General features: G+C 41.1%; 1 protein-coding gene across 3 annotated transcripts in view; it reads right to left on the bottom strand.

Annotated features, from left to right (window-relative positions):
* ST6GAL2 (ST6 beta-galactoside alpha-2,6-sialyltransferase 2) overlaps positions 1-13,118 on the bottom strand; it is an 84,335-nt gene that overhangs the window by 18,242 nt on the left and 52,975 nt on the right. For all 3 annotated transcript variants that reach the window (XM_044263785.1, XM_044263784.1, XM_044263786.1), the window contains exon 5: positions 10,353-10,527. In XM_044263785.1, coding sequence (XP_044119720.1) covers positions 10,353-10,527 — 175 coding nt within the window. The remainder of the gene's footprint in view (positions 1-10,352; positions 10,528-13,118) is intronic.

Here is a 13,118-nt window from a genome sequence, read left to right on the forward strand (position 1 = left end):
AGCCATCAAAAGAAACGAAATCTTGCCATTTGCGACAACATGGATGGAACTAGAGCGTATCATGCTTAGCGAAATAAGTCAAGCGGAGAAAGAGAACTATCATATGATCTCCCTGATATGAGGAAGTAGTGATGCAACATGGGAGCTTAAGTGGGTAGGAGAAGAATCCATGAAACAAGATGGGATAGGGAGGGAGACAAACCATAAGTGACTCTTAATCTCATGAAACAAACTGTGGGTTGCTGGGGAGAGGGGGGCTGGGAGAAGGGGGGTAGGGTTATGGACATTGGGGAGGGTATGTGCTTTTGGGTAAATTGGAAGGGGTGGTGAACCATGAGAGACTATGGACTCTGAAAAACAATCTGAGGGGTTTGAAGTGGCGGAGGGGTGGGAGGTTGGGGTACCAGGTGGTGGGTATTATAGAGGGCACAGCTTGCATGGAGCACTGGGTGTGGTGAAAAAATAATGAATACTGTTTTTCTGAAAATAAATAAATTGGAAAAAAAATTAAAAAAAAAAAGTATTCCGAAAACCAATGTACAGGGTATCACAAATTCTGAATGAATGAGGTTTTCCTTATAAAACTCTACTTTGCATCTCTAGCTTTGGATTTGATGTGTTTTCACATCTAGTATAGAGTAATCATTTATATCCTTGACTTTAATTGTGATTAAACCTTTTTTTTTTAAAAGATTTCATTTATTTATTTGACAGAGAGAGATCACAAGTAGGCAGAGAGGCAGACAAAGAGAGAGGAAGGAAAGCAGGTTCCCCGCTGAGAAGAGAGCCTGATTTGGGCCTCGATCCCAGGACCTTGGGATCATGACCTGAGCTGAAGGCAGAGGCTTTAACCCACTAAGCCACCCAGGCATCCCACAGGCAAAATACTGGCTGACATCAGTTCCAGTTAACATTTGGATGTCAGTCATACATAAGGTAAAGTAGGAATTTCTGAGAATGACCAACACAACACTGCAAAACATATTTCTGAAGGAGTGGTTAGAGTGAAAGGAAACCTGAGTGTATGGAATATGCCAGCCTAATAGAAATCTAGCAGCTCTGTCAGGTTCCCCCATAAATTCATCATGAAATAGGAAATCATGAGAATCATACTTGGGAATATTTAAGAGCAAAAGCAACTCTTCAAGGGAGAATTCCAGAAAATATTTGTAACTAAAAGGTGGTTTGGAGACTTAAACTTGTTGCAATATAACAATAGTTAAAGAAGCATCTACCTTATTAGATAAAATCATATAATGCAAGGGTAATACTTGAAGACCAAATTTTCCCCGATTTATATTGTATTATTTGATGGTAATACACATTCAGGATTCACTATTCATGAGGAAATGCACCTAATCCATAAAATTGTGACATTTTTACAAAATCATAAATATGAATGTTAAGTGGACTACTTTGTACTAAACATCTAAGTGTGGGTGATATATTGGGAAATTAGAACCCCCCAAAACAATACAAAATGGAAAAAAAAAGCTATGGCTTGCTTTTCAGCCTATTATTCTTGTGCATATTTAAATAACCTGAAATTATAGTGTCTGCATTTATGAATTCCAGAAATATTAGTTATAATGTAACCAGTAGTGGTTGCCTTTTAAGAAGTGGCAGGATGTGTTGGTGGTTTCTGCAAAAAAAATACTGTCAGTTGGTCAATTATAGATTTAACTAGAGCGTCTCCTCTGTGTGCTACTGGTTGGGACCCAGGCTACCAGGCTCATCTGCCTGCTGGTCCTGGCTATGAGCCAGGGATGGTGAAGCCGGTGCCTCCTGGCTTGGCTGAATGCCCTACTGCATGTAAGTGACAAACCAATCCTGCCATGCTTGATGACCCCCAAGGGAGTTCACTGACCTTCTCTACAAAAATACCTGTCTTTATGAGAACAAAATGGAAGCCACGGGATTCCAAGTAAATTATTCCTTATCTTCAATCAGGCTAAAATACAGTCAAAATGACTTCAAAGTGCCAAATAACAAGATAAATGTCTAGTATCCAAGTAGGGATGAAAAGAGAGAAATGCTATTCATATGTGCACGAATAGCCCCCCCACCAGTGGGCTGAGGGTAAGGAACCTAATTAGATGAAAAAGTTGTTCCGGAGAAGTCTTTATGGATCATCAAAATTACCTTGATCCATGTTACTTCCTTTTAATTTAAAAAATGCATGTGCAGTCCACCAGGTGCAAGAATCCCTTTACTGCTTCTTTAAAGAAGAGGGTGGTACATGTAGCACATTTCCAGTGTATTTACTAGTGTGCCTCTTTCTGGGAACTGTAAGGACAAAGACGGCTCCAATCAGAAAGTCAAAGACAAAGCAGTATGTCAACATTTAACCAACATCATCAAAATGTCATACATATCCTTTGCTCGGCACTAATATGCTGGGACTCTATCTTAAGAAATGATTTAAGGGATGAAAAGTCACATATTCACATACAGAATAAACCCTAGTATTTTTTGTACATAGATAGAGGGATGACTCATCAATGTAATTGTTTGAATATATCAAATACTCTGAAACAACCCAAATACTTAATAACTACAGAGAGGCATAAGTTAGGATATTCTTATTTGATGTATGGATATGGCCTCTGTAATATCAAAAAGAACAAGCTTATTTGTTTGATTTATGTATCATAATGAAAGAACAGTGTTTTTTATAGTTGCGAATATGGTCTTATTTGACTGAGCGTGAAGTTTTAGATGAGAAGCATCCCAGTAACAGTGAATAGTAAACACTAGCTATTGTGCTAAGCACATGATAATTCACACATGAGAATTCAAACATAAAGGCGCTATTGGGATCTTCATTTTCTCGTTGAAAGAATTGAGGCCTGGAGGTTTGGAGTAACTTGCTCAAGATCACATATTTAGTTGACTGGTAGAACCAAGGTTTGGTTTGGTCTCTGTAGAGCCCAGGGTCTTAACCACATAATACAGCAAACACATGGAGTGGTATGGGTGGAGGTGGGCACCATAAATCACAACTTCCCATTCATTTGTTCATCCCTTCATTCATTCAGCAAAGATTTATTGTGAACCTGTTATGAAGTGTCCCACACTGATGGAAGCTCATTCATTACAACTTTTTTTTTTAGAGTTATTTATTTATTTGAGAGAGAGAGTGCACACCAGCAGAGGGAGGTGCAGAAGGAGAGGGAGAGAGAGAATCTTAAGCAGACTCCTTGTTGAGTGTGGAGAATGAGGGGCTTGATCCCATGAGCCTGAGATCATGTCCCAAGCCAAAATCAAGAGTCAGATGTTAATTAACTGAGCCTCCCAGGTGCCCCTCACTGCAACAGTGCAACAGTGTTAAGAAAACAGAACTCTGTGGTCCAGATTTGGAAGACTATTAGACTAAAATACATTTAGATGGCAGTCCTGGAGTACTAGTGGTGGGATTATTTGCTGTTTTAAAAAAATGTTTAAATATTTAGTTATAATGTTATTTTCCCCTCTGTATAAGGCCTACAAAGAAGACTAAAAGAAAAATCTTATACAGCATGACAGTGAGTCTCTTCCTTAAAGTTTGTTGAAAGCTTTGGACCAATATCTATGTTGCGGCAAATAATCCCTAAATCTCCTTGGATTTACATATGTTAATAATGAGATTTCTTAAGAATTTAGTTAAGTTTTTGGGGGTGCCTGGGTGGCTCAGTGGGTTAAAGCCTCTGCCTTCAGCTCAGGTCATGATCCCAGGGTCCTGGGATCAAGTCCCGCATCGGGCTCTCTGCTCAGCAGGGAGCCTGCTTCTCTGTCTCTCTCTGGCTGCCTCTCTGGCTACTTGTGATCTCTGTCTGTCAAATAAATAAATAAAATCTTTTAAAAAAAGAATTTAGTTAAGTTTTCACTGATTTTCACATAATTATCTTGTTAACAAAAGTCAGAATATATTTTCACAGTTATACTAAAATATTTTGAAAGACAATTATCGCTAATCAATGTCCAACTTTGAGTTAGTTTTCATGTTTAATTACAGTGAATATTTATCTCTTCAGCAGTGACTCTTCAAAACATTTTGTTTGAGAGAGTAGTTTGGTCGTAATATCAGATTAATGTTATAAAAAAAGGAGAAATCATAGTTTAAAAACATTCATTTAGAAACTTGAGAGGACTAGCTTCAGTGTGTATCATAGATATTAAATCTTTAATAAGTATCTTATTAAATAAAGCTTATAATGAAAGTATAGTTTAATTTACTTGATCTTAAAATGTATTGACACTGTGTCACTATTATAGAATTTATTAACATATGTTCTCTAATTTAGTTTAATTATAAAGAAAGCATACTAAAATTATTAGCTTTGGTAAGTCCTTCAGGTATGTGAATTAGAAATTTCTGGGGATGACTGGGTGGCTCAGTCAGTTGAGTGTCTGCCTCTTGGTTTCAGTTCAGGTCATGCTCTCAGGGTCCTGAGATCAAGCCCCACATCGGGCTCCATGCTCAGTGGGGAGACTGTTTGAGATTCTCTCTCTTCCTCTTCCTCTGTCCCTCCTTCCATTTGCACTCTCTCTCTCTCTCTAAAATAAATAAATCTTTAAAAAACAAACAAACAAAAGAAACTTCTGGGATGTTTTTCCAGCAATAAAAGGAGTTTCAGTCAAGACAGTCTCAGAGTTTGTTTTCTTCAATGCTAGGTCAATGTGTTCATCAAGTCTTACAACTTACTTCTTTGTCTTTAAAATCAGAAAAGGCAGTTCCTGTTATTTGTAGATAAAACAAGAAGAATTTATTTAGATCCAAGTTCAATATCTGTGCCCTAATCTCATCTTACTAGGACATCTTGCCCATAAGAAAATTTCTCCATAGGAGCTGATAATACACAGATCCCATGAAACTCAGGAAAAAGTACAATGTGTACTTGGGTACTGTGATCAAAGACAACACTGATGCAGAAATATTTCCAAGCCTTCTCTAAGGAACATTCAGAGGGGTGCAGTGGACAGAAGCTTCTAGACTCTTCTTCCCGTCAACACAGTAGTCTCCCCTTACCCTGCAGGTTCAGCAACTCACAGTCACCTGGAGTCTGGAAGCAGATCCTCTGACATATGATCAGAGGGTCAGTAAGTGGCCTAACACCAAGTCCCAATGGCCACATCATCCCTTCACTTCATCACATGGGCATTTTATCATATTTCACACCATCCAAAGAAGAAAGGTGAGTACAGTACAATAACAGAGTTTGGTAGACAGTATTTGCATAACTTTTCTTGTGATAGATTGTTATAACTGTTCTATTTTATTACAGTTATTGTTCTTCATCTCTTACTGTGCCCAATCTATGAACTCAACTACCTCATCGGTATGTATGTATAGGTCAAAACACAGTCTAAATAGGGTTTGGCACTATCTGAGGTTTGAGGCATCCACTGGGGGTCTTGGAATGTATCCTCTGCAGATAAGGGGGAGGATATGTATTTATTGCGTCTCTTTTCCCTGCAAGAAGCACACATACCCACCACAGCTCCTATCTACCAGGCAAACCTTCCTGATTTACATGCTATCAAGGAGACGCCTGGCTCAGGGTTAGGGGTTCCTAAGGAAGGTCCAAAAATGATTTCGTGCTTCTAGAATGGGAGATGTTGGCTGAACCATCTGCCTGAATGTTACTGGGGATGGTTTCCTGCAATCAGTGAGAGTTGGGACCTTGCTTATTGGTGCCAAAACTTATACCCAAACAATCAGTATATCTAAAGAATCTGGGTCCCAAGGTGATAGAATCAACCAATCAACCAAACAAAAATCCACCTTTAAGAAGTCATTTACAGCCAGCTATTATATATGACATTTTGCGAGTTTTCAAGACACGAAAGACGTCCATCAGTAAAGATAAGAGTAAATTTTTTAGCTACGTCCTCAAAGAAGCAAAAAGAATAATGAGTTGGTCACATCCTCTGTTCTCCTACTGAGCCAAATGCTTATCACCTTGATGGCACATCTATCCATACAGGATCTGCGGACTAGACTCCTGAAGTTCCTTCTAACTTCAAGATTCAAAAACACTAGAAGGGTGGTTCTCAAAGCACAGAACGAGGACCAGAAGCATTAACATCACTTGCAAATGCATTAGAAATGCAAAATCTTGCCACTTCCTTCTCCTCAGAAACTCTAGGGTGGGCCCAGGTGTCTGTGTTTTAGAAAGGTGTGGTAGTGAGCCTTCAGCATGGTGCCTTACCTAGTGTTCACTACTTTGGGTAGCTCGATCCCACAATAATGGGACTGACTGATGAAACAAACAGAATATAGCACTGTGATAGTGTAGGACACCATAAAAAGTACTGTGGCCTCGTGTTTGCCCTCTCTCGGATCACTTCCTGTAGGGAAGCTGGCTGCTATGTTGTGAGGACTTCCAAGTACACCTATAGAGGTCCCTGTGGTGAGGAATTGAGGTGCCCGGTCATCACTCACTTGTGAGTGAGCCATCTAGAAAACAGATCAGCCAAACTACATCCAGACACTGGAATGCAACCTCATGAACGACAGCACGGTGAGCCATTCAGCCAATGTGCTCCCATGATACTGACTACAGAAACTGTACAGAGTAATAAAAGCCGATTCCTTCCAAGAGGTGAGTTTTGGGGTAATTTTTTTCGTTGCCGTAGGTAACTAATATACAAACCCTCCAGTGATTCCAATACATGCTGAACTTGAGAACCACTGAACTAAAACATCCATTCATTCTCCAAATAATTATTTCTCATATTTCCTATGTGCTAGGCTAGAGCATGAACATGATGGACAAAACAGACACTTTCCAGCCCTCAATGCACCCTGTTCTTTTCCTTTATTGCAGAGTTTGTGATTTTATTTTATTTAGGGAACACACACTTATGTGGGTCACCCACTGCACCCTGAGTTTGTGGTGATCAGGACCTTTGCCTAGTTTCCTTCCCTCTATCCCTGCCTGTGCCTAGCCCTGTGCCTGCTACATGGGAGGTGCCTAATTAATATCCACTTGGTGGGTGGCCTTTTCTTTTCCATCTTCCCCATCTTCCTCCAATACGATGAACTGAGGCCCCAGGAACAGCAACCAATAACAAGACATTTAAGGCATTCAAGGTGTGATCCTGTGGAAAGCGCATGGCCATTGGCTATAAATTTCCATGGAAAGAAATGTCTTGTATGTTCAAAACAGTCAATTTTTAGAGCCCGTCTATATTACACAAGCAGATTCATAAACACATACAAGGGAAATATATGCAGTGGGTTTAGAAATATAAGTAATTAAATGTGAGACTATTTTCCTGTATGGATGATCACATCAATAAAGTACAGGGACTCATCTTGCTTTACCTCCAGGTGGAGCCCTGTGCTAATGAGGAAAGCAGAGTATCAGGAAATTGTTCATCTCTGAGAAAGGACATCCTACTGACCCCCAAACTTGCGTAGAACCCTCCACTGTGCACCCAGAAACCTCCTGATCTCACTGACTGTCTCTATTATGGCTTCTTCTGTACAACAAGGGACAGGAGAGGTTAGCGTCTGCGTCTGGAAATGCTAAGGTGGTGAGATTAAGAAGTCAATAATTTTTTTCAATGTCACTTTAGAACGTGAAGGAGTATTTGGAGAACAGTTTTTGTTTCTTTGCTTGTTTGTTTGTTTGTTTTAAATGCAGGCTCCACACCTTGTGTGGAGCCCAGGGCAGGGTTTGAACTCATGACCCTAAGATGGCGACCTGAGCCGAGATCAAGAATCAAGTGCTTAACTGACTGAGCCACTTGGGCGCCCATGGAGAACACTTTTTAGAACAGAAAACAACTCATGGATTTTTAAAAATTCTTGTGGCAGAAAGTTGGAGATGTGAGTGACATCATTTTACCAATACTTAGGAACATCAGAGAATTTATCAAACAGACTCTGGCTCTTAGCATATTTCTGAGCAAGATCAAAGAGGAGGCAGGCCAATGGCAACATCCGCAGGGTCTTCAGAGGGCGAACAGTGCCCTTCTGGGCACATCTCGCCCGGGCTGCCTCTCCTGCCCATTCTTCATGAGGGCTCACACTAAAATCTGTCTGGGGACGAGAGCAGCAATTGAATGTGATGCTGGCTGGCCAGGTCTTCTGAGACACTGGTATCCCCAGTCACCCAGCACAGCTCACCCAGTGGGAATTTAAGACTTCTGTAATTACCTGGTTGCTCTTTCTCATTTTTCCAGGATTAGCAGAACTCGCAGTGCTGTCCTGTACAGCTCTGTGTGATGATGGAGATGTTCTCCCTCTGCACTGCCTATGGAAGCCAGCAGTTGCCAGAACGCGGGGCTGTTTAGAACTTGAAAGGAAATCGGGGCTTGAGGAACCAAATCTTCCCTTTTGTTTAATCCTAATTAATTTACATGTAAATAGCCACATGGTGGTGGTGGTTGGCTGCCACTCCGGACAGGACAGTGGTAGAAAACGGGAATCCTCATAAATCCATAAATCCATGCACCAACTCACCTTGAGGAAGATTTTTATCATTCTCATTTCCTCAAGAACACAGGGAGGCTTGCAGGAGGAAGAGACCCGCCCACGATCAAAAAGGTACTAAATGGCAGAGAACAATTCACACGTCACCTCTCCAGACCCAGTCAGCACTCCTGCAATGCCATCGAAGCGTGTTTCCCCTTCTTCAAGTCAAAGAAGTCTCAAAGGCAAGTGTCAGCCTCTGAAAACTCCAAATTCTCAGTAAAGAGCTATGAAAGGAAGCTATCTATATGTGGCAGGATTCCTTTCAACAAAAACACATGGGAAAAGGTTTCTCTACAGCTATGAGGCTCTAACTTGAATTTTTCGAACTACACATCGCGGTAAGCGTATTTGACAGCCCTCACTGTGCTTGAAAACTTTTGCTCCAAGCAAGAGATAGCCCCATGAATTCAGGAGAAGTCAACAATATGAAAAAGATTTTATTAAACTTCTGCCACATCCTATTATGCTGTCTAAGCATGATTCTATCCGACTTAACCTTTGCTGACAAATGAGATTATACTTTCTTTCCTAAATCAACAGGATCCCATGAAATTGCACAAAAGATAAAGTACTTAGCATTTCAGGACTGATTTGGAAATAGAGTGTCGAAGCCATGACGTTAGAAGGGGGGTTAGCTACGCCTAAGGAGGATAATCTGCAGTCATATCGTAAATTCTGTTTTGAATTCTATGTAAAATATTTCACATTATTGTAATAACAGAAACTCACTCCAAAATCCACCTGAAATTCTTGTATCCATAACTAAACCACTGTCATCTCCATAAATCTCTCCTTTATTCACAGGGACCCACTGTGTGGCCCAAGTTAAGATAAAGGGTTGGAAATTCGTTGAAATTAGGGTGGAGAACATCACAGTTTTTTGTGGACAAAACTAATATCTTTTGGTTCTGTTGCAGCTATCATATTGCCAAAGGGATCAGAGATATTCCTTGATATCACCCTACTTGGGTAAAATCAAAAAGATAATGGGATGATTAGCTGAAACATAGGTAAAGAAATGGGGTTTAAGACCACACATTTTGAGGATCAAAGCCTGGCTGCAAAAAAATATATATAATAAGCCAAGTGTGATGATCCTGTTAGATAAAACAATCCATTTTTAAAATTAGAGCTAGTGCACTCTGGTAGCAAGAGGTGTAGAAGGTCCTAGAATTATTCTCATCAGAGCCTGCACCTACTGTCTTACAGCACATGACACTGTCGTACCTTCACAAATTCAGCTCCTTACTCTGGCATCACGTGGACAAAGTGAATGGGTGAGTGGGTGGTGGGTCAGAGATGACCCAGGTGGGGTCTGGGTGTCCTCCCCTTGAATCCCATGGGGCCCTGACTACTCTGACCCACAGAATACAGTGCAAGTGACCCTGTGTATGTCTCTAGGCCTCTGCCCTAAGAAACTTGCTGGGAGACCCAGGCATCCATTTAAGAGGTCCAAGTACCCTGAGACCACCATGCAAGAGACCACATGTAGGCACAGAGTCAACAGTTCCAGTTGAGCCCACCCTCCCAGCCATCCACACCAAGGGGGCCAACCATGGGAGGGAAGACATCACAGGAAGCAGTTGGATACCACCAAGTGACTCTGTCTGGTGCCTGTGGAACAGAAGAATCACCCAGCCAAGCCCTTCCTGACCCACAAAATCATGACAGAAAATAAAACAGTTCTTGCTTTACACCTTGAAATTTGGGGGGTACTTTGTTATGCACCAAGAGATAATCAGAACAGAGTATTTCTACTATCTTCAGCTAATCTATTCTTCCTCTAAAACCACCTTCTAATTGCTCCGATTAAATAATGCAACTGTACATTCACTAAATATTAAGTCTAACCCTGCCAGCCTGATTATCCATTTTTATATACACTTACCAATGAAGCCAGAAGATGGTGGATTGGGCTGAATCTTCTCCTTGGTGTTCTCCTGGATAATGTCCCAAAGCTGCCATATAAATTTTGGATGAAGAATGTAGAATGGCTGATTTGGGTTTCTCTGACGGTGCTGAACATACGGAGTGAAGAGGTTGTAATCTGGCTTCTTGTACCACTTAAAAAAAAAAAATCAACACAATCAAGTACAGAGCCTCACACTGTGAAAAGGAAACTGGGCAGCACCTGGGGTGGGGGGAAGTGGAAGCTACTTCCAGGCTGAGGGAACAGGATGGAGAGGTGATGACTGTCACTTCCTCAGGTGCTGCCTCACTGGACAAGGAAACCAGAACAAAGAGAAATAGGGTTCTAGCTCTGGAAGACGGATGCTTTGTTCTTTAGTGAAATATGGGAAGTGAGGTAGGGCAGGGATGCTGGACTCTTCTGTAAAGTCTCAGACAGTAAACACTTTAGGCATTGTGAGCCACACAGTCTTCTTCAACTAGTCAATTCTTCCATTGTACTGACAAGTCACAGCCGATAGAGCACAAATGGGCATTACTGTGTCCCAATAAAACTTTATTTATAAAGGGCCATATTTGGCTGACCCCTGGGATCCATCAGTATATTTCAAAAACATGTGTTCCATATCTAATGTGCAGTGAGAAAAGCATGCCAGTTATTCCCTAGGTCTGGGGTGGGACTGGGAAGACTGACAGGTGGGACATCAGGAACTCTTGATTTTTTTTTTTTTAATTTTTTAGATTGTATTTATTTATTTGACAGAAGAAGAGAGAATACAAGCAGGCGGGGCAGCAGGCAATGGGGGAGGGAGAAGCAGGCTCCCTATGGAGCAGGGAGCCCGATGCGGAACTCAATCCCAGGACCCTGGGATCATGACCTGAGCCCAAGGCAGACGCTCAACCGACTGAGCCACCCAGGCGCCCAGAATTCTTTAGAGTGATGAAAATACTCCATTTCCTAACTGTGGTGATAGATACATGACTATATAAATTTGCTAATACTCCTAAAAGTATACATTTTTATACATACATTATGGTATGATTTTACATACATGATTATACATACATTATGGTATGAAAAATGCACAATAATGTTGATTGTTTTTTAAATGTCTTTAGAATGTTTTTTAAATGTCTTTAGAATGTCTTTTTTAAATGTCTTTAGAATGTCTTTAGATTGTTTTTTAAATGTCTTTAGAATGCATTCATGCCATCATGAAATGGGATTTGGAGGTCTGTGGGGAAGAGACTTAGATCATAAGGCTCTGAGGACCCCATTATCCCTTCGAATAGACACCTTGGGGAGATAGTAGGTATATATTAAGATCCAAAGTAATATTCCCTGGTTGTATGGGTTCTGTGGCTTCAACAATTTTTGAGAAGGGCTTGGCCCAGTCATCTTTAGTAAACGTTGCCCCCAGGCCAAGACATAGCAGGGGGAAGCAAGAAGAGTATGGGTCTCAGTTTCTGTACCTCCCTCCCCGTCCAGAGCACAGATCACACAGAAAATAGCCCTGTCACCTGGATTTTGGCACTATCATGCTCATGTCATTGGGTTGGACAGCACTGTGCCCTGGGCTTGGTTTCTTCCAAAGGAGGAAGAAATAAGGTCCCATGGTTAGGGCTCTCAGTCTGTCCCAAACAGTAAGAAATTGGTCAGAACTTAGAGCCAGGGAACTTCAGTCTGGAAAGGAAGCTGAAGAGTTCCAACATGAATTTCATGTTTGATTCTTGGTAGACAGTACCTGTGAGAACCAGCTGGAGAGCTTTCTCAAAAAATACCCACTCAGTCTGCAGGCTACATATCTGGAAATGGGGCTCTGACAGATACATCTGGAAAATACTCTCCAGATGATTGTGGTTCATACTCCTAGTTAAGAACCAGTTAGCAATCATGCTAGGTAAATGTCCAGCCTCAGTCTCAAGATGCACTGTGACAGAATATCCCCGGAGGGACCCATTTGACCTTGGACAACTGGTCTGTTGGAAAGTTACCTCTTGGAGGAGCCAAGATCTATTCCCCCACTTTCATCTTAAGGAAGGATGCATTCTCTTAGGTCATGGAAGAACGAGTTGAAAGATGCTTTTTTTGGCACAGCTCACAGCATCTTTCATGAAACTAAACTGTCCTACATCTTTCCCAGCCCTCCTTAAAAAACAAGTGCACTGGCTTTTCATCCAAGTTTTGGCCAAAAGTAACTAGCTGCTCCTTTAGATGGGCAATGATTTGCCAGAATGTCATGAATGTAACTCACTTATATTTTGATGCCTAGTAATAATCTTGTTTACACTATACCATGTAAGATTAAAAAAGGTTTAGAGGCAGAAGCCAAAGAGTGGCACACTCCAAAAAAGCCTGTAATAGGTTACACTTAAAGAATAATAAGCTGCTGAGTCACAAAGTTTAAATTCTCTTGCCAAGCACTTTGAATTTACTTCAGAAGATTTTATAACTAGGAAGGTGAAGTAACCCTATCGCAATGGAAACAATCTGAGTTTACCTGGCCCAGCCTCTCGGGTAACGAGGAATATCTGAACATTTCGACACTGTAATTTGTTTTTGTTTTTAAATCCTTGAGAGCAAAAGCCCTTTTTTCATTAGATAGACCATGTTCACCAAGTATGCTCTGGGAACTTGGTATCAAAATGGTGTGATACGCATGTATTTAAGTAGCTCCCATGATTGGTTTCCTTCTGTGAAAGTTTAATCCCTGACCTGCTCCCATTATTAATCAGTCAGTGGCAC

Source organism: Neovison vison, chromosome 8 (genome assembly GCF_020171115.1).
Source record: "Neovison vison isolate M4711 chromosome 8, ASM_NN_V1, whole genome shotgun sequence".
Classification (NCBI taxonomy): domain Eukaryota; kingdom Metazoa; phylum Chordata; class Mammalia; order Carnivora; family Mustelidae; genus Neogale; species Neogale vison.